Below are 25,562 nucleotides of genomic sequence, written 5' to 3' on the forward strand. Positions count from 1 at the left end.
GCATGTTCGCCCCTTCTGGCAGTTTTGTTCATGTGATTTGCATCAGTGGCCTACTCTTTTACCCCGCCCATTGGCTTCCTGCTTCACTAGACACTGCTGTTGGTATGGGTTTACTTGAAAGATGAAAGCATAAATTAGATAAAGAGATTAGCCATGGGTATGTGTTTTCTTATAGCTGCATCCTTTGAGTTTCCCTCCAACACCAACTCCATCAGATACATGACGCTTAGGAGGTATGACTGTTTTAGTGTTTTTCGTCGATAAGATTCTGTAATTAAGCCCCATCATAATTGTCAGCACCAGGCCCACTGGGCTCTTAATCCGGCCCTGGCCATTGAGTCCATTGAATAAGGAGAGCAGGATCTTCTGTCCAGTCTACCCAAGCTGCAGTACAATTCCCTCTACACAGCAAAAAAAAAACTGTAAGCAGTTTTCTAGTAATTTTTTTATTACTCCTTGTAATGTCACGCATATATAATGAATTATGCAAATTAGTGTGGCCGGTATTTTTTTCTAGGAAAGGTGGCAACTCTAGGTTGTCCTAAAGTATGTGCATTATAGTCCACTCTGTATTCCTAGCACTATAGTTTCCCTTTAAATTCCAACCCAGTCAAGAGATTTACTGAGACAATATACGTTTGCAGGGAATTGGCTCTCGCCCTCCATAGACCTCACTGTTATACTCACGTGCATGGACCGCCATGAGTATTGAATATTAGAAGATAGCTTTCTAACTAATCCTCACTGTTATACTCGCGTGCATGGACCACCATGAGTATTGAATATTAGAAGATAGCTTTCTAACTAATCCTCACTGTTATACTCACGTGCATGGACCACCATGAGTATTGAATATTAGAAGATAGCTTTCTAACTAATCCTCACTGTTATACTCATGTGCATGGACCGCCATGAGTATTAAATATTAGAAGATAGCTTTCTAACTAATCCTCACTGTTATACTCACGTGCATGGACCACCATGAGTATTGAATATTAGAAGATAGCTTTCTAACTAATCCTCACTGTTATACTCATGTGCATGGACCACCATGAGTATTAAATATTAGAAGATAGCTTTCTAACTAATCCTCACTGTTATACTCACGTGCATGGACCGCCATGAGTATTAAATATTAGAAGATAGCTTTCTAACTAATCCTCACTGTTATACTCATGTGCATGGACCGCCATGAGTATTAAATATTAGAAGATAGCTTTCTAACTAATCCTCACTGTTATACTCATGTGCATGGACCGCCATGAGTATTGAATATTAGAAGATAGCTTTCTAACTAATCCTCACTGTTATACTCATGTGCATGGACCACCATGAGTATAGAATATTAGAAGATAGCTTTCTAACTAATCCTCACTGTTACACTCACGTGCATGGACCACCATGAGTATTGAATATTAGAAGATAGCTTTCTAACTAATCCTCACTGTTACACTCACGTGCATGGACCACCATGAGTATTGAATATTAGAAGATAGCTTTCTAACTAATCCTCACTGTTATACTCATGTGCATGGACCGCCATGAGTATTGAATATTAGAAGATAGCTTTCTAACTAATCCTCACTGTTATACTCATGTGCATGGACCACCATGAGTATTGAATATTAGAAGATAGCTTTCTAACTAATCCTCACTGTTACACTCACGTGCATGGACCACCATGAGTATTGAATATTAGAAGATAGCTTTCTAACTAATCCTCACTGTTACACTCACGTGCATGGACCACCATGAGTATTGAATATTAGAAGATAGCTTTCTAACTAATCCTCACTGTTATACTCACGTGCATGGACCACCATGAGTATTGAATATTAGAAGATAGCTTTCTAACTAATCCTCACTGTTATACTCACGTGCATGGACCACCATGAGTATTGAATATTAGAAGATAGCTTTCTAACTAATCCTCACTGTTATACTCATGTGCATGGACCACCATGATTATTGAATATTAGAAGATAGCTTTCTAACTAATCCTCACTGTTATACTCACATGCATGGACCACCATGAGTATTGAATATTAGAAGATAGCTTTCTAACTAATCCTCACTGTTATACTCACGTGCATGGACCACCATGAGTATTGAATATTAGAAGATAGCTTTCTAACTAATCCTCACTGTTATACTCATGTGCATGGACCGCCATGAGTATTGAATATTCGAAGATAGCTTTCTAACTAATCCTCACTGTTATACTAACGTGCATGGACCACCATGAGTATTGAATATTAGAAGATAGCTTTCTAACTAATCCTCACTGTTATACTCATGTGCATGGACCACCATGAGTATTGAATATTAGAAGATAGCTTTCTAACTAATCCTCACTGTTATACTCACATGCATGGACCACCATGAGTATTGAATATTAGAAGATAGCTTTCTAACTAATCCTCACTGTTATACTCACGTGCATGGACCACCATGAGTATTGAATATTAGAAGATAGCTTTCTAACTAATCCTCACTGTTATACTCATGTGCATGGACCGCCATGAGTATTGAATATTAGAAGATAGCTTTCTAACTAATCCTCACTGTAATACTCACGCGCATGGACCACCATGAGTATTGAATATTAGAAGATAGCTTTCTAACTAATCCTCACTGTTATACTCATGTGCATGGACCACCATGAGTATTGAATATTAGAAGATAGCTTTCTAACTAATCCTCACTGTTATACTCATTTGCATGGACCACCATGAGTATTGAATATTAGAAGATAGCTTTCTAACTAATCCTCACTGTTATACTCATGTGCATGGACCACCATGAGTATTGAATATTAGAAGATAGCTTTCTAACTAATCCTCACTGTTATACTCATTTGCATGGACCACCATGAGTATTGAATATTAGAAGATAGCTTTCTAACTAATACTCACTCTAGGCAGATAGATAGTAATATTTTTTTTTCAGTGAAAGACTATAAGTTACATTCTTTTCTCATCTGTGATATAATTGAGGTCTGAATTTCATTGATCTCCTTCTAGTGTTTCTTTCTTTGTTCCTGTCTCTGATCTGTATGGTATATACAGATAGCTTGTGACAGTTGTCCCTAGTTTCCAAGAAGCAAACACTTTGCAGAAACAATGAAAAAACAATGGAACAAAAAACAATGGAAACAATGGTTTGAAATTACAAACTGATTATTATACGTTGTAGTAGTCATATGGGACTTTTAGTCCAGAAAAGGCGAGAATGACCAGGTCAGCTTCAGGCAAGTATGGAAACATAATCTCTACATGTTGCTGTAAACATTCCAGGTTTAGGGGACTGGAATGTCCTTAACCATCCTTAGGGTGTTATATTTGTCCTATTTGTTTATTTTTTTTCCTCTCACACGTAGCATATACGGTAATGATAATACAGACAGGTATTCACTTCCAATAGTTCAGCTCATCCATTGCTGTTAGCGGATTACCGTAATAGATATATAAATATATACTGATAAGGAAGTCCTGTTTTAGAATGAGACAGGCATGGCAAGTAAAGCAGACTTCTAGCTGCAGAATGTTGCAAACCTTTTCTTTCTGAGCATGCAAAAAACACCATAATAATGAGGTCCAAACCAATCAGATGAATTAAAGTTGTGTTGGTGCGTGGCGTTTATAGTGGAGATATACTTTCAGACCTTGAAGCTGGAGGTAATAGAAGAAATACAATCTTTATGGAGCTGCGTCAAAATAGCTGTCCCTTGTTTTTTCATGTAGGGGGGGAGAAATGCAATCACATATCTCTTTTCATCCTATATGAAAGGCATCCAACTAGATGTCTCATTCACGTGTTGGAACTTTAGCCATTATTTTAGCAGTGAGAATGTCTGGAACACACAGCACAGGCAAATGCTGCACCAAGGTTGTTGGCCTCCTCAAAAACATTAAATTAGATAACAAACGTGCACCTGATGTGGACCAGGCAGCAGCAATCTGAGATGTCGAGAAGATTGTCTGAGGCACCTTCTATTGCAGGACTGTCTGGGAAAACTAAGAAGGGTGACTGCATGAAAGTGTACAAGCGCGGTCTCAGACCTGGCAGTCACATTTTGTTGCAGTGCGTTCACAGAAGGTCCGTGGGGAGTCACCTGGTGTATCTCACCTCAGCAGTGACCGCATCTAGAAGAGTGTGAGACGCTGACCAATGCGTGTTACAGCATTTTTTGGCTTCTTGAGTTCACGCCCATAATTCTCCCAAAGACTTGCGTGCAACCTCACTCAGACATCCCAACATCATGTGACCACTACTAGCCTATTAGAATACTTATTAGGGTATTTAAACTAATTTTGATTTATTTTCAGTGCACTGTCGTGGTTTCCAGTTTGGTTATCCGACAGTGTTCTTCTGTATTTTGGCCTTGGCTTGTCTTGTCTTGGCTTGTCTTCTGTATTTTGGCCTTGGCTTGTTCTTTGACTATTTTGACTTCTGTATCCCTTGTCTTTTGGCTTGTCTACTGTTTATGTACCTTCTGTTTCCCTGACCTCGGCTTGTACTGTACTAAGGTCTGGTAAAATGTTTTAGGGTTTCTGATTTATTTTTATTTGTTAACTTAAGTTCTGTGTGTTTGGTGTTAGACTATGTTGACAGAAAGCATTTAGGTGACTGGCAGTGGCCAAAGGGCTGGTACTTTGAGACTCCTACACTACAGCTTCTTAAAGGAGAACTGTCACTTATGAGATTTTTGCAGAAGTGGATAGATAGCTAAAGTTATCTTACTAAACACCATGTAACTGGCTTTTCAGGCACGGCATATAAGTTAAATGACCCCATGCAGTGCTGTACCTGGTGCGCATGCGCCTAAACATTTCTGTGTAAGTGCTTGACTGTGCATAAGAGTGTCCAAGCAAGAAAAATCCTAACAAAGAAAAAGGGTGCCCAGCAATAATAATGGCCCTCTAATAACAATGTCCCTTACTACTCAACATTGTGAGAATTGAATTTGGGGCGGGGGGATCAGTCCTGAAGGATAGGCCTGCCTACGATCCAATACTCATCAACGGGGACAAATGGCAGTCAGAAAAAGGAGTGCTTGCTGTGCAGACAGGTTGACAGCAAGCCTGCCGACAAAGGATACTGATGCTCAGAGTGCAGCAAAAGCTCTCTCTCAGTAAGGGCAATATTTACTAGAATAGCCCTGCGTAGTATTGAGCACATATAACGCGATTCACTGTTGTTTATAGAGAGTTTTCTCAGATGTCACCAGAAATAGGACACCACGGTGTAAAAATAAGGTTGCAGAAAAGGTGTCAAAAACCAGGACTGTCCTTCCAGATCGAGAACTTTTAGGAGATATGTAGTTTGCAGTTGCACCTGAATTAAAAGGAAGGAAGACTGCAAGAGTTAATACAGTCACATACTTTTCTTGACTTTGTCTAACATTATATGTAAATACAAATAAATAAAAAGTATATACAGAATTTTAAAACAATTCTAGCACAATCAATAGCTCGTGTTAGCTGTGAAAGTGACTGTTCCTCTTTAACCCCTTAAGAACCAAACTTCTGGAATAAAAGGGAATCATGACATGTCACACATCTTATGTTACAGCCCTGTAAGTATTGTGAATCACCCTGCTTTAGAGGGATGTCCTTTCCAGTCATAGGACACAGAATGAAGAGGGAGTGTTCTAACCAGCAGGAGGGGCAGAATCTTTGTGAAGCAGCCTTTAGACTTGTTCTAACTCGTCCGGCTTGTCAATTAACCTGAGCCTAGGGCCTGGGCATTGCTGTCACTGTTACTGTTACTGCATTCTGAACCACAGATAAAACAGGTGAGTTTGCTATCAGGCTTCCTGTATTTATAGAGAAACGATTTCAAAAGGAAAACATTTAGAATAGAGTTTTTTTGTTTTGTTTTGTTTACTCTCGGTACTGATACATCTAGGGGAGTACTGGATTTCTTAAAATCACACATAGATCAATCCTCAGCTATCAGAGCATATTCTTCAATAGAGTATTCAGATTGCCTCATTGCTCTTGAGTGGGGTGGGAAAAGGGGATACTCTACACTCTCATACTATTTTATAAGAGAATATTGGATCCTTAACCCCTTAAGGACCAAACTTCTGGAAAACTTCTCACATGTCATGTGTCCTTAAGGGGTTAACCCCTCTTCCCAGTGCTGCACTTAGAGCCCTAATCTGAATTCCCCCCTCAAAACAAAAATCCTTGCTGAATTTGCTCTAGATGGGAGTAAGTGATTTCTCTGCTAATGTGTTTTTTGAATTTTAATAAATGCTTATGTCATAGATCTTCCGATTGCACTGCGATCTCCACTCTGGCATCCTTAGGGTGTAGCCAGAAGTGTATTATGGGATCTTGGCAGTAAAAGGGTATTTTCTGTAGTAATTGGAAACTTCACATGAGTTAATTTAAATGCACATGTGCAGAAGAGTTTGCTAAATATGAGTAATGAATGCCTATATGCCCACTCATTGTACAGTAACGGCTTAGCTGAAATCAGGAAAACAAGGCCAGACATGCAAATATCCTCTAGCTCTCATATGACATCCTTATCAGAGGATTTAGAGAAGGAAGTAGGCACCTGTGATGTGTGGCTGCACATTACAGTGTTTCATTTATACATTGCATTATGCCATTTATTTATCTGGAGGCAGGCAGCAGCGCACAGCGGACCCTGGGTAAGAAGTCAAACTGTTCAAAGCAGCTTTGATTACTTACAATGAGAGGGACACCAGGGCACTCCTGGCAACAGTGAGTTGTAGTAGTTATGGTGCGTAGTTGGAGTGTTTCTTTAATTAACATGTTCATGCAATAAAGGAACACTCCAGCTACGCACCATTCAAACAGCCCTTGGAAAGCATTACTCAATGCTTTCATTCAAACAGCCCTTGGAAAGCATTACTCAATGCTTTCCTATGGACGTCCAGCGTCTTCTCACTGTGATTTTCACAGTGAGAATCGCGGAAGCGCCTCTAGCGGCTGTCAGTGAGACAGCTACTAGAGGCTGGATTAACCCTCAGTGTAAACATAGCAGTTTCTCTGAAGCTGCTATGTTTTCAGCTGCAGGGTTAAAACGAGAGGGACCTGGCACCCAGACCACTTCATCGAGTTGAAGTGGTCTGGGTGCCTATAGTGGTCCTTTAATTAACAATGTCCAGATTTAACCTCCCTAATGATGCAGCAGGTGGGGGCATATCAACTAACTGTTTAAAATTCGCGACTGAGCACCCATTGCTGTCCAGTCACTAGAAAGTCTCTATCCTAATGTACCCCAGGTAGTGCGTAAGGGATACTTTTTAAATGTGGGGGGCCTAATACCTGGCCCCAACCCCCACCCATTGGTTTCAGGTGTGGTAAATTTTAATATAACCTAATGTCCCTTCAGATCCCACACATGGTTGTGGGCTCTAATTATAATGGGGTGGGCTAGTGTACCAATGAGCATTTCACTGCAAAAGTAAAGGCTTCATCAATACTTTAATACAGCTATGTACTCTAAGCATAACCTATTCCGTCAGCACTCAAGCTAATATACAATCCACCCAGCCCACAGCTACAACTGTAGGAACAGGGAGATAAAAGATTTTTGGATCTTCAAGATTTAAAGAGCATATGTGTTGATTTGTAAACAATGATATAGAGAATATGGATGGCTAGGCATTATATCAGGTATGAAGAAAAACAAAAGAAGATCCAACAGTGGGAAAAGGTGAGTGAGTTTGGGGGATCTGCTGCGTGGAAAAAAAATGAATATAATTGCAGCAAGGATCTCTGCTCCTGACAGCTCCCAAGTGAGTAATTAACTCTACCTATGGTATCAATGGAGAAGTTGATGTGACAAAGGTGACAACTGGCTGCATGCACGTGACAACCAACAGTCCTCTTCTGCTTATGGATGATCAGCTTGTTGGAGAGATGAAACCAAATGTGATTGCATGTCCTTTACCAATGAATTTTTATAATAATAATAATAATGAATGTCTAGGGACGCATTCATTTTAATACCAAAATATCTTCTGTATATGAGTAGGCTAGTATACTGAAAGGGTCTGTTCACGAAAAAGTGAATTGTTAAGGAAATTCAATACTGGGCCCATGATGCTCACTTGGAAAAAGAAAAAGTTGAATTGGAGTTTTTTTGTCTATTTTGGTCAAAATTTTGCAATTGCCTGGCAAATTCACCACAATTCACTTTATATGGTGTTATTCCCTAAAGCGAGAACTCAAACTGAATTTCAAATTTAAGACCAAACTAGAAATATTAATTAGTTGTCTATGCCTCCAGTTTGGCTACTTACTCAATCCAGTGACCCATGCGTAGAGCCCTGTGCATTTTTGTGGTGTTTCATAGTTGGGGGTTGTTTGTGTGAGGAAGAAATAAGGGCTGTAGTGTAGTGGGAGGATAGGGGCTGTAGTGTGTGTCTGTGGGGAAGTAGGGACTGTAGTGTGGGAGGATGGCGCGATAGTGTGGGAGGATGGCGCTGTAGTGTGGGAGGATGGCGCTGTAGTGTGGGAGGATGGCGCTGTAGTGTGGGAGGATGGCGCTGTAGTGTGGGAGGATGGCGCTGTAGTGTGGGAGGATGGCGCTGTAGTGTGGGAGGATGGCGCTGTAGTGAGGGAGGATGGCGCTGTAGTGAGGGAGGATGGAGCTGTAATGTGGGAGGATGGCACGGTAGTATGGGAGGATGGCGCGGTAGTGTAGGGCAGGATAAGGTCTGTAGTGTGGGAGGATGGTGCGGTAGTGTAGGGCAGGATAAGGTCTGTAGTGTGGGAGGATTGTGCGGTAGTGTAGGGCAGGATAAGGGCTGTAGTGTGGGAGGATGGTGCGGTAGTGTAGGGCAGGAAAAGGGCTGTAGTGTGGGAGGATGGAGCTGTATGTAGGGCAGGATAGGGGTTGTAGCATAGGGGCTGTAATTTAGAAGGCATAGGGGCAGATGGGTGGATAGGGGCAGAATTGTGAATGGAATAGGGGGTTTTAGTGCGGGGGGATATGGTTAGGTATAAACATATATATAAAAAAATAACGTTAATTCCCTTTTGCATACCATGACCAGGGAGGATGTTGACCCCCCAGTGGACTTAATGACTTCTTCAGGCTGCAGCCAGTAAGGAATCAGAGCTATGCCATGGGTTCCACTACAGGAAAAATTTACACGCTCTGCACTTGCTGGAGGTGCAGATCGCTAACTGCCTAGGACCTCCCATAGTAGTCCACTGGGCGGGGAGGAGAGAACATTTCTGATGCTGTTGGGACGCCCCACCAGACCAGAGCCTGGTAGTTGACCGCTCTACCCCTCCTTGCTAGGTCGCTGTAGTTGACTTCTTAACTGGGGTTCGCTGAGCGCTCCCTTCCTCCTCTCAGTCAGATGTTTTCAGCTCTGAGCCAAACTTGGCAGTGTACACGCATTTTGCACTGCAGAACTTGGCTCAAGAGAGATAACTGAAGCTCCCTGTAGGAGCTTCCAGCTCTCAATTCACTGAGAAGTGAAGGGAAGAAGTCAAACCATTACGAAATGTCGAACTGCTTAGGTTGCAGTTGATACCTGGGCATTTCTAGCACCATAACTACTACAGCATGCATGTTGCTTGGACTTTTTCTTTCAAAAACAGTTATCTTCTGTTTGTAATGTTTATACAGTATTCAGTTTGTGTAATAATAGTACAGATAATACTGTGTTCATTTCTCTAACAGATGATGCCTGAAGGCTGTTTATTTTTAGAAACACAGGGTGTGGTCTGTTGACTTTTTTTTTTCTCTTTGCAAACTGAGCTTCATTCGTTAAACAGCTAATTACAATAAAATGAAAACTGAATGTCAAAATGTAGAACACGATATGTAATTTGAGAAAAATGTTCAACCTCTGCTGTAGATAGAACTTAAAGAGACACTCCACTGACCAAAAACAAAATAAATAAACAATCACTGTACAATAGTTATACTCCAAATGAAACCTTGAATGTCTTTAATTATGCCGTTTTTTTAATTGGGGTATATCTGAAAACCTCTTGCAAAACATACATTTCTCTTATCTTCTGCCTTTACAAACCCTCCCCTTCTAACCCCGCCCAGACTTTCTGTGGTGTCCAATCCTTACCTGGGTTAAGCCAATGAGGGCAAACTCATTGGCTGAAAGAATCAGCTTATCATTCTCAGCCAACGAGCTAAGCTCTCCAAATGGTTTGACTATTTACAGTGAGGGATCACCATGGCACTCCAGGCACCATAACCACTACAGCACACTGTCGTTTTTATGGTTCTTGAAGTTTTCCTTTAAATACTGAAATTGAGTTTGTAGTTCACTACAGTTTGATGTTAAGGGAGTAAACAGCCATACTTTCTTTCCTCTAGCCCTGAGGTCAGTGCTCAAGATGGCTCCTAAGAGGAAAGCCGCTGCCACTGCCAATACTCGAGGTACAGGAAGAAACAAGAAATCCAAGGTAAAAGAAGAGATCAAGGAGGAAGTTACAGAAGAGGCAATCCAGGCCCCAGACCGCTTCCAGAGTACCATACAAGCACTGAAATCATCATCTGGCAAGAAAGGAAAGGCCAAGGTGGACGCTGCTTGCCCTCTGAACCGGAGTAGTAATTGTGAGGTGGGTATTAAATGGGCACATGTATATTATAAGCCCTGACAGACAATTTTGTCTATTTGTGAACTCCTACAATACACGGGTACAGTACGCCTGTCTAATTGATATAATCTAGTGTCATGTAGGGCAGTGGTGGCTCATGCTGGCATCTCAGGTGTTGGAAACTGCATTTCCCATGACTACAGACTGGCCATGCATCATGGGAAATGTCATTGATCTGAGGGGGCTCTGTCAGCCATCATCCTTATAGAACATTTCCTCCTTGCATTATGTGAGCCAGATTGTTTTTAAATTTGTAGTTAACAGTCTAATTGATGTTTTAGGCAAGGGTGAACAAAACATTCTCTAGAGCGGCAAAACGACAGCACCAATGATGTTTTGTCAGTTTGGGAGGTAACGTTTGCTGTAGATTTGCACGTGCATTAACGGTAAGATAATATGTAACATATCTAAAGCAGACACGTTTTGTGTTCTTTGATGTGGTCATGGTGTCTGTAGCCCGTATGCACAGCGTTTCGCTATGAAATGTTGTACATACAGATTTTGAACCCTTCTGCTGCCAGAGATGTAACTCCACCTCTGACAGTGTCATTGGGGTGTCATTAGCCAGCCGTGGTCAGCCGAGCTACGTTCTAGCTATATTCTCTTTATTTTGTTTTAAAGAAAGAGTATAGTAGAGTAAAGAAAAAGAGCAATGCTTTCTGATAACATAGTTTTTTTTTTTTGTAGTAACTATTTAGTGATTTATAGCCTCTTCATTTTATCATCTGTGAGTTCATATTCATTTTCACATCATTCTATACCTTTTCTCCCCATCCTTCTCTCATACATTCCAAATTCTTAGGTATGTTTACGGAATGTGTATTGAAATTCTCTGTTCTATATTTTTATTTTTAACCATGAAATATTTAAGCCAAAAATGTCTTCCAGCGAGAATATGTATTTTCCAGTTTTCCTGCTTCAACAATAGATTGTATTGTATTTGATTACATTGCAAGAACAGAATGAGACAGTGCTGGGTTTATTACTAATTAAAAGGGTAACAGAGCTCCTGTACTCAGAATGAATACCTACGTCAGATCAGCTTCCTTGCTGCTACCAAGGGACCCTTGAACACTCCACACCCTGTTGCTGAAGCTAAACTAGGATTTCTGTTGATCTTTTCCGCTGTAAGGACTACCGTGGTTTTATCCCTTTCTCTGGATACCCTCTCTACTGTCTATCAGTGATCATAGCCCTTTTCCCCCCTACACATTAGCTGAGACTTAATGTAAGGGGTAAAATAAGCACACGTTATTGAACACACACTGCATACATTTATACTCACCAGATGTGGATTGACCTGTGGGCCACTCTGTCTGTGAGGATAGTGGTTAATTTGATCAGTCAATATAATCAGTCTAGAGATAATCATATTTCCCCACTGCTGTCTACTCTCCAGGGACCAGGCAATCAGTGCCCCAAAACATCCTTTCCAAAACAGAGCATTCCCACAAACCATACATCCCTGTGCAGCCTCCCCCCTCCCCCCCCCCCCCCTTCCCAGCTACCACTATCCAAGTCCAAGTGACAATACTTTAAAGTTCCACCGGGTCGCGGCCATCCTCCTATCAGGGTCCATACTCTGCGGCTGGCATGCAAGCCCTTCCATTAGCCAGGGACACAGGGGCTTCCGTCACAAAAAACCTTAAGGACCAAACACTACACTTCACAGTAATCATAATATTGTACAAAAAGACTGTATGTATATATGTGTATGTCTCGCATGGTATACTGTACTTATAGCAGCTCTGTACAACCTTACAGATGTCGAATGGGAGGGTGATTCCATTTTGTAAGTGCAAGCTTTATTGGCATTGTGCTGCGATCAGTAAGCGCACAAAGCATTCGGAACAGGACAAGCAGGTTCTTTTAAAAACAACTCAAGTATAGAATACATATCTGGACAACAGAATATGAAATCATGTACAGCACAACCGACAATATCTGAACAGAGACATTATATTGCTGGATATGGATGGGGTTGCCCAGCTTGTTAAAAAAAAGAAAAATTAGCTTATTAGTACAGGCAAACTTATTTTCAACGCACTGTTTAGAGAATAAAGAAGTGGTCGGTATCCAATGCATTCTAACTTCTAACATTCTAACTGATTAACAGTTTTTAGAAGAGACCGCAACTACTGTTTATTATCATTATTGTTCCTTATCTTCTTGATCTATGGATCTTCTGACTGCAGATCAAAGTTAGGTTTTATGGATTTTGTAGTACTAGTTTTACAAATAAGTGATTATTATTATTTTATTATTTATATAGCGCCAGCAAATTCCATAGCACTGTACAATGGGATTATAACTCTTTTTATTTTCTTTCAATAGGTATATGAAGATTTTGACTGCATGCTAAACCAGACTAATATTGGAAATAACAACAACAAGTTTTACATTATCCAACTAGTAACGTCTTCTGGTTCATATTATGGCTGGAATCGATGGGGTCGAGTGGTGAGTACTTTGGAATTAATACTTATGTTGTCTTTTATTTTTGCGTAAAATAACCGTGCTGTACAAAAGAATGGGGTTATAAGGAAGAGAACATAAAGTACATGAATTAAAACCCAGTTCACAAATTTAGGAGCCAGTGATGCATGGCCCCCTTACTGCATCATCTAGCAGTCACACTATACCCAGATGATTTAAATCACAAGCCTCATATTGTTTGCATAAACCAGCAGACCCAACCCTTTACCTTAGACCTCAGCAAACAAGACAACTTTATATATGACAAAGGGCAGAGGTGTGCTTGATATCTCTGATAGTTGCTGCCTGCTCTTTCAGGGAGGAAGCATTTCTCTCAATCACTAAATAGACCTGATGTCCCTTGCTTACTTTTTCACATGAGCTAGATGTGTCTCTCATTGTTATGTTGTGTTTTGTTGCTGTCGTCTTTTTTTTTCTTTTTTTGTGACAACAAATGAGAGAAACATACAACATATCAACATAACAGGAACTGGGAGGGTGGACAGAATTCATCATGGACCTGGGACCTGTTCAAAAAGATAAACTTTCCCCCTCCTGCAAACCTTAATCTCCAATATTGACAGATATTGCCCCTAACACCCAATCACCATTAATTATGTCTATTTACTATTACCGGTGGAGGCTATGTTGTGGGGGAAAATTACTTGCTGGTATTGTCCAGTAGTCATGAACCCCTTCACTCATCTTTCTGTACTCCTATACAGCTCTATGCTCTAGCCATATGCTCTAGCCACTCCTTCCTGTGCCTATTCTCCCATCACTCCCTTATTATCTAAACATCGTTACCTTCTACCCTCCATCACTCCAATCCCTTTTTCCCTTTCCCCCTATGACTTTAATCAACCCCTCTCTTCAAGTCTTCCTATCACTCTAACCCATACCATCCTATCCCCATCTCTCCCAGCCATCACTGTGGTTACATTCATATCTTCCTTCCTTATGCTCCCATCACTCCAATCGCTTCCACTTGTCCTTCAATCTACCCCTACCTGTCCTTTCATCTCTCTAATATATTCCCTCATTCCCTTCCTATTTTCATATAGCTCCCAGCAATCCCTTCCTATTTTCATATAGCTCCCAGCAATCCCTACCCCTATATCCCAGCTCACTACATTCCCTCCCTCCCATTACTCCAATCCATCCTTCCCTTCACGTCCTCCCTATTTACCCATCACGCCCAACCATCCCAATGCTTTCTTCACTACCTTCCTTCTTAATGCTCCCATCATTCCAATCTTACCTTTTCATCTTCCATCACTTCCATCCATAATTATGTTCCCATCCCTCCCTCTCTATGCTCCTGTTTGGCCCACCCAAACCTCACTCCCTCCTTATCCTCCTGTTATCAACACACAACTCCCACACTAAATCACACTCTGCCAACCTGAAACACAATCACACCCAGCCTCCCCACAATCACACTCAACCAAATGCGCTCAGAGGTGCTCTGTGATAGACTCGTGCACTGTGCACATAATTGAGTTTTATTGGTCTGAAGCTCTATGATGCACGCATACACACGGCACATTACTGTGAGTTTTAGTAATCTGTTTACCCAATAAAAACCATAGGTCAGATTTTGTTTCCCTTCCACATTTCAGTAGCTCTTGGTATGGTTACCCTGAGTCTTTCTGCTCACCAATGCCTGGCAAATACTGGATTTTTGTTTATGTAAATATGAAGGGAGGTGCATTGAGGAAACTGGACACTGGACTTATAGCAGTAGAGAGCTATCTGAAGAAATAGTTGTGAGTGTACATCACTGGTCTGAAAAGTCTTCTACTGTCCTTTATTTTTTAGGGGGAGATTGGTCAGTCTAAGCTGACTCCATTTTCAAATCTGGAGAGTGCTCAGAAAGATTTTGAGAAGAAATTTAAGGATAAAACGAAGAATTCATGGTCAGAGAGAGAGAATTTTACCCCACATTCTGGAAAGTACACGATGATCGAGGTGGAACATGATGATGAAGATGCTGATGACAAAGGAGCAGGGGAAGCAGCTGTCAAGGTGATTGTTACAAGAAGTCATTTTCCAATTTCCACTCTGCCTTTCACCACTTGCTAATAACCATGGATTAACTCTTTCCATCCAGTATGTGCGCTTAAACTCCTGATGGTCCTTTTGGGTTAGTCAGATTTTTAGTTCACTGTACACCCTTTCACATCCTTTCAGTACATTAACAGAAATGAGAAGATTCACACGTTTTTATATTATATTTCTAAAACACCTTCTACTATAGTGCAGTGAAATTTGGTTGTAATTTCGGTAACGCAGCGCTAGTACTGGCATTGATAGCATCTTGAGAGTAGAGAAAACTGGGTATAAGTGTATAGAGTATAGAAAAACAAACACACTTTGGAAAGAAACAACAGTTTACCCTGAGAAAAACATAGTAATCCCATTTGCTCTATAGATGTTACTTAACCCCTTAAGGACCAAACTTCTGGAATAAAAGGGAATCATGACATGTCACACATGTCATGTGTCCTTAAGGGGTTAAAGGGATCCTATAGTGCTAGGAAAACAAAGCCGTTTTCCTGGCACTATAGGGTTAATAGGTCCCCCCTCCACTTACCTGAATCCAGCGCCAATGCCCCTCGGCTCTGGGTCCGCGCGCATTCGACCTCCCTGTCGGAAAGCATTATTCAATGCTTTACTATGGGGAAAATCTGAAGCTGGAGGTCCTCACGCAGAGCGTAAGGACATCCAGCGTCAGATAACGGACCAAAAGTCCGTTTGGATTCTGGAAGCCCTCTAGTGGCTGTCTGGTAGACAGCCACAGAGGGCAGACTTAGAGCTGCCATGTAAACATTGCAGTTCTCTGGACCTATAATGTTTAACATTGCAGCACTAGGTGCAAAAGGGACACAGCACCCTGAACACTTCAATGAGCTGAAGTGGTCTCGGTGCCTACAGTGTTCCTTTAATGGTTAAGGTCATAAGTATTCTGCAGTCTGAGAGAATTCTAAGCTCGCCAGTACAATGGCTATAATATTGCATAGGAAACAAACACTAGATCAGTGATAACAAAGTAGTTGTTATCCACAACCCAGGCTACAGACCTAGCCCACTAAGGTAAAAACAAAACAAAAAAAAACACAATAATATTTATGAGTTGGATAAAGTAAAATAAGGAAAGGCATAATCTGGCATACTGGAGCAGAAAGGTAGAGGAGACAATTCTGTGCATGGCTCCTGGTAAAAGGGAACAGGTATACCTCCTGTAGTGACCTGGGTATAGATATATAGGGTACAGTATAGATAGAAATGTTCTTGGGCGGAAAACACCAAAAAAGTAGGCCCTGGGTTCTCGAGTACCCAGCTATTAGTACAGAAAGTTTTATTAACAAAAACATAATTGGAAAGCTATACAGCTAACTGGATAGTGAAGCCCATGATAGCATAATATATCAGAATAATCTCCTGAACATAAACAAAATGAGTAGCTAAAGGAAATAAAAATGTTAAAAAATGATGGAAAACAATAAAAGTTTGCAAGCACAGGAACATGCAGAGACCATCAATATATGCCGGTTAAACATATGGTGACAGATTCTGCTAGCCAATATGCTGCCTGGAGTAGAGCAAAGACTGAATAAAATAGTCCAAAGATGCAATGAGGACATTGTTTTTGGGAGCCTCAGGTGTAGGTTGTAAGTACTCTATCTCAACATCCATCATGACCCACCAGCCTCCAGCAATTCTTTCACCATTCTTGTCGTTTTTCTCTAGTATGTCTAGTGAAACCTTTGAGTATCCATCCCATTTTCTTCTGTCTCCTTTTTTTTTATACCCACTCTTCAATTCACAAGGTACCAGGCACACTCTTAAATGTGTGTATGTGGGTGCCTGCTATTTAACAGGTATTGTCCCATGTACTCTAAAACCTTGTGTGGGGAATGTTTGGAGTTCACCATTTCTACAAGCTGTCCCAGGAGTCCATGCTAAGTAGGAATAGTCCAGGTATGTAAACAAACTGGGGGTAAAGCAACCTGTGCTTAATAACTGCAGGTAAGTGTCTCTGCTTCAGAAAGATGGCGGTCAGCTTGTGCAGTCATCAGATCCAAAAAGGAAAAACTCCTCTAAGCTTAAAGAGAAAGATACTGCTTGGCACTTGGAGATTGTGAATCCCAGGTGCTGGCGCACAAACTGTTGAGTGTGTCTAATGGTGATTATATATCGCACATCAAAGCAGTAGATACACAGACAGTATTTGCACCAGTGTTTGGTCAAGAGATAACCCCATATACTCATTTTCTATATCATTAGCACTATCACCAAATTAAGTGTTATAACAAATCACGATCTCTTCTCTAACAGCTAACACAACCACCCACAATATCTGAACAGTTCTCCTCAGATGACTGTCCTCCACAAATATTTTATCTTTAATTTTTATTGATTATTCCAATCCAACCATTCTTGATTTTTATTTGTCTGGCTGTGGGAGAGATCTTCGAACACACTCGGTACTGTATAAAACAGTCTAAAATACAGGGAGCTGTATTTATGTCCAATACAAATTGCCTTTCTCCCACCTCTGTCACCTTCTGTTCATTCCAATCCAACTTTAATTTGTTACCATTCTTTCCATTTCACAGGTGGACACAGTGGATGGGGTGGTTAAGAAGGTGAAACCCTGCTCCCTGGATAAACCAACCCAGGAGTTGATGTCTCTGATATTCAGCTCTGACATGTTCAAGGAAGCCATGCAGACAATGAATCTGGGTATGGAGTGGGTGGCAGATAATAATCTAAAGGAAACAGTGGGGATCAAGGAGACAAGAGCAACAATATTTAGAATATTGGTGACACTAACAGATATTATTATTATCATTTATTTACTTAGTGCTGCAGGTTTTTGACCTACTCTCTAAAGATTAGAATGCAGTGGGGAGATATGGGTGGAGAGCATGGTGATGCAATGTCCACATTTTCCATGGGAAGTGTTCTAGATGAGACCTCTGTCCTTCAATGTTATTTGTCCCTTGCTTCTATTTATAATTATTTATACATGTTAAAAAGTATCTAGATATATCCTACCCACCTTTTGCTTAAATGTAACTTGAAATTAACTGCTGTAAATGCCATAAAATAACTTAATTCATAGCCAGGAGAAATGTATAATTAAATTTTTTTAATTTGCTTGGTGATTGTGGTCATACTTTAGCATTACTGTGAGAAAGCAGAGGGATCAGATGACATGTACTTGTTATGACACTGTGACTCGAGGCTGGCGTGCCTGATGTTTCTTGTAGACATTAAGAAGATGCCCTTAGGGAAACTGAGTAAGGCGCAGATCGCCAAGGGATTTGATGCTTTGGAAGACCTCCAGGCAGCATTGGATAGCAAAGCAAAAAAAGAAAAACTGAGTGAGCTGACCTCTCGTTTTTATACCATCATACCACATAACTTTGGACGCATGATTCCCCCGGTCATTGACAGCCAGGAGGTCCTGCAGGCAAAGAAGGACATGCTACTGGTACAAGCTATTTGCGTTAACTGTGTAGAGTGTATTTTACTGTCTCTTCTTGATGTCATGCAGTCTGCTACTTTTTGTGTCTCTCTCTACAAACTCTTCTTAGGGTTCAGTCTTCTCTCCTCTGTTTACCTTTTAATTGCAATCACTTTATCTTTCTCATCTATGCTATCTGTGTGCAGGCTCTCTAATGTATTGTATTACGGCATTAGTCTTTTTTTTTTTTGCAATCCCTTATTTTTTTTCTTTCATTATCTTTTTTGCTCGCTTCTGATCTTCAACACTACCATTGTTCACTCCAAACATCCTCAGAGTTCAACATCTCCCTGCTCTCTTCTTACCTTTCACCGTCTCCCTGCTTTCTCCTGACCTCCTAAATATTCACGATCTCCCTGCTCATTTGACCTCCCTGCTTTCTCCTGACCTCCTAAATATTCACGATCTCCCTGCTCATTTGACCTCCCTGCTTTCTCCTGACCTCCTAAATATTCACGATCTCCCTGCTCACTTGACCTCCCTGCTTTCTCCTGACCTCCTAAATATTCACGATCTCCCTGCTCACTTGACCTCCCTGCTCTCTCCTGGGCTTCACCATCTCCCTGCTCTCTAGTGGCCTTTTGTCAGCCCTGTACTTTCTCCAAGCCTTTCACCTTTCCTCTGCTTGTTCATATCCTTTCACATCACCTGCTCTCTCTTGATTGTTCACCACCTCACTGCTCTCTTCTAATCATCAATCATTCCCATCTTCCCTTCTGCCATTTAATCATATGTAATCCAGATATCCCTCTCATTTCTGTATAGTCTCTCCTTAAAGTATCTGTCTTGTCATCAGTTATGACCAATCTGTGACACTGAAGTTGTTCTGTACTCCCTTCCTACAGTGTTCAGCCATTGGTTTGACCATAACATTGGCACTTCGTCAACAACAACTTGCATCTATCTCCTTACTAGCTGAACATCTTAGAGAATTTAGTCCATCAGGTGGAGTTCTGAAGGATTGCTATTATTGCCATAGAGTATCTTTATATCTCGATATATGCCATAGAGTATCTCTATTTCTCTATGTATACAATATGCAGTCTCTCAGTTTGGTCTCTCTGGTTTCCATATAGTATTTCCAAATCTGTTCTGCAATTGTCTTTTTGTTTGGGGTTCCTTCTCAGGCTGTCTTATCATGTCTCTTGTTCCTTCTATTCTGGCAGGTCCTTGCAGACATTGAGTTGGCTCAGAATTTGCAGGCCGATAAACTGAAGAAGGAAAAAGAAGAAAAGATTGAAGAAGTCCCTCATCCCTTGGATGTGGACTATCAGCTCTTGAAATGTGAGCTCGACCTTGTGGATCCCTCTTCAGTGGAGTATCAGGTAAAACCTACACAAGGTCTCCAAGGGAGACTAGGCATCAAAACAACTTTAGCTTAAAGGGACACTATAGTCACCAGAACAACTACAGCTTAATGTAGTTGTTCTCGTGTGTATAGTATGTCACTGAAGGCATTTAATATAAACACTGTCTTTTCGGAGATAAAGCAGCGTTTATATTACTGCCTAGGAGCACCTCTAGTGGCAGTCACTCAGGCGGCCATTTGAGGTGCTTCCCGGGTCAGTGCTGCACAATGTGCAGCACTGACGTTCAGAGTCTTCACGCTCTGCATGGAGGCTCTGAATGTTCCTGAATGTTGATTCAATGCATCTCTATGAGGAGATGCTGATTGGCTCAGCACTGTATTTTGCTGCATATGTGAATTAGCCTCCCAATGCTTACCTGGATGGGCTGAGATCATCAAGATTGGTGATCTCAGCTAAGGAGGCGGGACGGGGCTGGAAACCTAAATTGTGTTTTTACACCTATAGTGTCCCGAATACACATTTGTATTCCTGATACTATATTGTTCCTTTAGTTTTAGTGTATAGCTCATGCCCCTTCAGCCTTAGCCAAACCTCTCCCTGCTGTGACTTACACAGCTTTTATGAGAAAAAGGGTTTCATTTTCAATCAGACGTTAACTTACTTTAGACATTTTTTAAAAGCCTGCTTTGTTAATTGAACTTTAATCACACATAGGAGGCTCTTGCAGGCTAATAACAGGGTAGGAGAAAATAAAGGACTTTGCAATAAAGGAAGTTTAAACATAAGCTATATTTTTGCAGGATTTGTTTAGGAATACTGTGTAAGTCATGTGCAGGAAGGTGTGACTAGAGCTGCTTAAGCAAAGTGATTTAAATCCTAAATAGAAGAGAATTGAGCAGAGGCATGATCTATACACACAACCACTAGATTAAGTTAAAGCTGTTTTGGTGCCTATAGTATGCCTTTAAGAGGCAATCACATTGGGTGAAGGGGTTCTTCTAAAATTATATCTTATTTCTGTGTTTTAATTCTCGCCTCTTTTAGATCATTCAAACGTATATAAACCGAACAGGTTCAACGTATCGGCAGCTGAAGATCTTGAATGTATGGCGTGTGGACAGAGAGAGCGAGGTCCGTAATAATTTGGCACCGTTCTATACTTATAAACACTGTATGTGTCTATTGCTGCGTACTTGCTTTAAACTTGGTTAAGCAAGTATGGATATTTAAAGATACACTCCAGTTTGTGTAGGAATGGTTAACAAAGAAAATATGCACACACAAAAATAACTCCCATGTTTGATGTTAATACCCAGGGTTTGCAGCTTTCTGGAGGGTGCTTATTTCAAACTATGAGATACCTGTCATCTATCAGAAAAGTGTGTACCTGTAAAACTTTATGAAATAGGTGGTTTCTCTTGAAATTGGCCGTTTTAGAATGTGAGAAAGATGGGATACATTGGATGTACTCTTAACCTTCTTATCATTCAATTTAGTCATTTTACATCTACTATAATTCTCATTCTTCTATTGGTGATCTTCTTTTACAGGAAGACAGGATCGGCGAGCATAAAAATATTAGTAACCGGCGCCTGCTGTGGCATGGCACAAATGTGGCAGTGGTAGCCGCTATATTAAAAAGTGGCCTGCGTATAATGCCACATTCTGGAGGACGAGTAGGGAGAGGGATTTACTTTGCCTCCGAGAACAGTAAATCTGCAGGTTATGGTAAGGTGGCAGCAAAAGGAGGATCTAGCATATAGATCAGTTATTCCTCTGGTATTTTGCTTGAGATTCTCATACATTCTTGCACTAATAAATATGGGTATGGTGTGCTACTATTTAATAGGTATTCTGATTTAGGGTGTTCGTATCCTCGGTCAGAATGTTAAATATAACCGTCCTGTATAGATTTGGCTCCAGTGTTCCTAATAAAGCAACAGAACATTCTGCTCATGTGCTGGAATACTTAGAATGGGTGTGATTTTATTATTGGCCCATTTCACTGGAGTTGTTAAAGGGGCCATACATTTTATTTATAGAGCAATTACAGACCCATAACAGTAATACACAGTCAGGACATTATTCACTTAAAGGTGATTTATCAAGAATTCAAATTGAATGTTACATTTTAGGCCACAATAGTGAAACGGAAATATTCTCCTAATCAGCTATGCTTTCTATTTGGTTTTAATTGGCCTGCAAAAAAAAAAAAAAAAGTAAATTCACTCTGCATTGACGGCAAATTCATATTTCAGTCAATAACATTAGTATAATTTTTTTATACAGAATTCCACAAACTTTTAAAAAGGTATGTGAAAGGAACAATCTAAAATTAGGAATACAAAAATACAAATGTCTTACTATTTAGATTATTGACCACCCACCACCCCCAAAAATGTGAAATAAAGCATTTTAACTTGCCTTATATCCCACTGCTCGGTACAGATAATAGCACTCTAGGCACAGTGAGCAAGGTGTTCACATCTGGGTTAAACTGCAGTGAATTGTATGCATTTTTGCAAGGCGTATGCATTTAATCAAGGCTTTTTCCGCTTGCAGTTGGATGCACGTCTAATAGACTTGGAATCATGTTTTTGAATGAAGTGGCCCTGGGAAAGGAGCATCATATCACACGTGATGACAGTTCTTTGCGTGCTGCACCAACTGGCTATGACAGCGTTGTGGCACGTGGCTATACAGAACCAGGTATTGGCAACAAAAATGAATGAGAAATACTATGCAAACAGTAAAAAATTTATTTTAAAGGGCTGTAGTTCGGCCCGCGGACCAGCAGAGAAAGACGTTTGCAGTACTGAAGGTGTGTATGAATCCTGGATGATGCAGTTCCTTTAAGGACGTGATGTTGTGAAAAAAAAAGTATTTTAAGGGGCTGTTCGGCCCGCGGAGCAGCAGAGGGAGCTGTTCGTGGGACCGAATGTGAGTATATGATCCTATTTAGGCCACGTGGAGCATTCGGTGCGGCCTGAGGAGGGGAGCAGGCGCCAGGTAAGTTCATGACAGAGACGAAGCAACTTAAAAGAGAACAGGAGGTTAAAGTGCAAATGGTGTCCAGATGCTCTTAGATCTTTTACATATGGATATGGTCAAAGACTGGGCAATCAGGCTTATTTGCCATCATTGGTTTAAGCCATTCCTGTTGCTTGTAATAATCAAGGTCTTTATGCATAGTATATCATTTTTCCTTTTTGAACTAACTAGTCCCACTGTCATTGCAGATCCTTCCAAGGATCATGAACTGGTTCTGGATGGCCGCAAGATTATTGTGCCGCAAGGTGCACCAATACATATCAGCAAGTATGGGAATAGCAGTTTCTCTCAGAGCGAGTACTTAGTGTACAAGGAAAGCCAAGCTCGCATTCGTTACCTTCTATTGCTTCAGTTTTGAACATCCTACTCTGGACCCTCATTACCACTTTGTACTCCTAAATTTTGTAGGAGTAGATTGACTTGGATTCTCATTAGGAACTATTACATGTACAGCATAGCTCTCTGTATGTTATGTTGCTGTGAAGTATATGCACATATACAGAATCTATGGGCATCCAGTATGCATGTGTCACAGACTGCTTGCACCTAAATTTCAGTATCTATTGATTTATATATATATTATTTCTGATAAATATATATTTCTGATATATACATGTAATGTATAGCTAGACACAACAGAACTCCATTTTTTTTATACACCCGTGCTTATAAATATGTATAGAGAGTTTAAATAAATTTGTTCTAATAACAACTTTAACTGTTGGTTGTTTTCTTTTTCTACCCTAGTACCCAAGACAATGTAATAAAATGAAAAATGTTCTTTGAAAAAGTCCTTGAAACCCAAGACATTTAGTTTAGTAGTACAAGTGACATTCTAAGTACCAAAAATAATTCATATTAATGAAGTGGTTATGGTGCAAAGACTGTCCCTCCCTTCTGGCAATGTAAAATGCTGTCACTACAGCCCTCCAGTGGCTATCCTCATTTAAGACTATATATTGTTATTGGAAATCTTGCCATCCATAAGCATGCAAAGCATTAAAGGGATCCTATAGTGCCAGGAAAACAAAGCCCCCCCCCCCCCCTCGTGCCCCCTTCCCCCATGGGACTGTAAACCCCGTCAGCCACTTACCTGAATCCGGCGCTGGGTCAGGCTTCTTGGCTGACGTCGGCGGGGGAGACCTAATGCGCTTGCACGGTAATGGCCACACGCGCATTAGACCTCCCCATAGGAAAGCATTTTCCAATGCTTTCCTATGGAGAAAATCTGATGCTGGAGGTCCTCATGCAGAGCATAAGGACGTCCAGCGTCAGATAATGGACCAAAAGTCAGTTTGGATTCCGGAAGCCCTCTAGTGGCTGTCTGGTAGACAGCCACAGAGGGCAGACCTGGAGCTGCAATGTTAACATTGCAGTTCTCTGGAACTGCAATGTTTAACATTGCAGCACTAAGTGCAAAAGGGACACTGCACCCAGTGGTCTGGGTGCCTACAGTGTCCCTTGAAGCCACTAGCTGTGCTGAGAAAGATTCTCAAAGAGAACATATGGATTTATTACCTTTCTATGAGAAGCATCTGATTGGCTAAGCAAGGATATCACTGCACATGAGCAGTAAGTTATTAGTGCTTCTCTGTGTGATTGAACCAGAGAACATCTGGATAGTGTCCTGGGCTTTGTGGTAACATTTTACGCTCTAGATGCAGATAAATTCGCACCTGCTCCTTTTTTGAGGACTATACTAACCCGCTTTAAAAAGTTACATGTGACCAGATATGACAGCTGAACATTAGGATTAAAGACATCTAGAAAATGGAGGAACCTGCTGTATTACCTATCTTAATGGCAGGATTTCATTTTATTTTATTTCATTTTGTGCTGCCAACCAAAGTCAGAATTGTCAAGAACTCTAAACAAATTCAACTTGAATTTTCCATTTAATGTCAACGTACTTGAACTGAATTAAACCTGCAAGTCTCTAATGCTGTCAGTTTGGCTATTTGTGCCTTCAATTTTATATTCAATGTGAATTCCCTTGTCGCAGTAGCCATACATTTTCATATCTTCTTCTATGCCAGCTCCCTGGGACCTGGTGGCCTAATGTGCTAGAGGGATGATGATAACTACCTGAGCAGAACTATTTCTGTACATATGTCAAAGGATTATTATATTCGCTTCATGCATCTTCTACCCCATTAGCTGTTAAATGTCTGAGAACACATGGCAAGTCACTTAAACCCAGCACAAGGACAAAGTCAGATTCTAACTGTATAATGGAGGTGGCAGAATGATTTGTCATATTTTTAACAAGGAGAATGGCTGTGTACACATTCCTGCTTTAGACAATCTAGACACTCAGAATGTCCCCGCTGTTACTTCCCATTCCAAAGGTTCATGGATCCATGGTGCAGTTCTGAGTTGCAACCCACCTTAGCTTGGACCAATCAAGACAAGCACAAATTGTTGTGTGCCTAACATCTGGTGCACAAATCTGTTGGTTGTGAATAATTGCCATGTTTTGCCTTTTTTATAGTTTCTGCTTGTTATACATTTTTTTTTTTTTTTAAATGGATGTCAATATTTGCAATCCTTACTCTATGGAGACTGCAT

General features: G+C 40.7%; 1 protein-coding gene across 1 annotated transcript; it reads left to right on the forward strand.

Annotated features, from left to right (window-relative positions):
- The first annotated feature begins 5,662 nt into the window (after positions 1 to 5,662).
- Positions 5,663 to 23,712, forward strand: PARP3 (poly(ADP-ribose) polymerase family member 3). The gene is made up of 11 exons (XM_063426630.1): positions 5,663 to 5,797; positions 10,339 to 10,583; positions 12,957 to 13,082; positions 14,919 to 15,125; positions 17,720 to 17,846; positions 18,377 to 18,600; positions 19,800 to 19,958; positions 20,988 to 21,074; positions 21,494 to 21,671; positions 22,506 to 22,652; positions 23,183 to 23,712. Exons 2-11 carry the CDS (start codon positions 10,359 to 10,361, stop codon positions 23,350 to 23,352), a joined length of 1,650 nt encoding a protein of 549 aa, XP_063282700.1. The 5' UTR covers positions 5,663 to 5,797; positions 10,339 to 10,358; the 3' UTR covers positions 23,353 to 23,712.
- Positions 23,713 to 25,562: the final 1,850 nt, after the last annotated feature.

Source organism: Pelobates fuscus, chromosome 7 (assembly GCF_036172605.1).
Source record: "Pelobates fuscus isolate aPelFus1 chromosome 7, aPelFus1.pri, whole genome shotgun sequence".
In the NCBI taxonomy this organism is placed as follows: domain Eukaryota; kingdom Metazoa; phylum Chordata; class Amphibia; order Anura; family Pelobatidae; genus Pelobates; species Pelobates fuscus.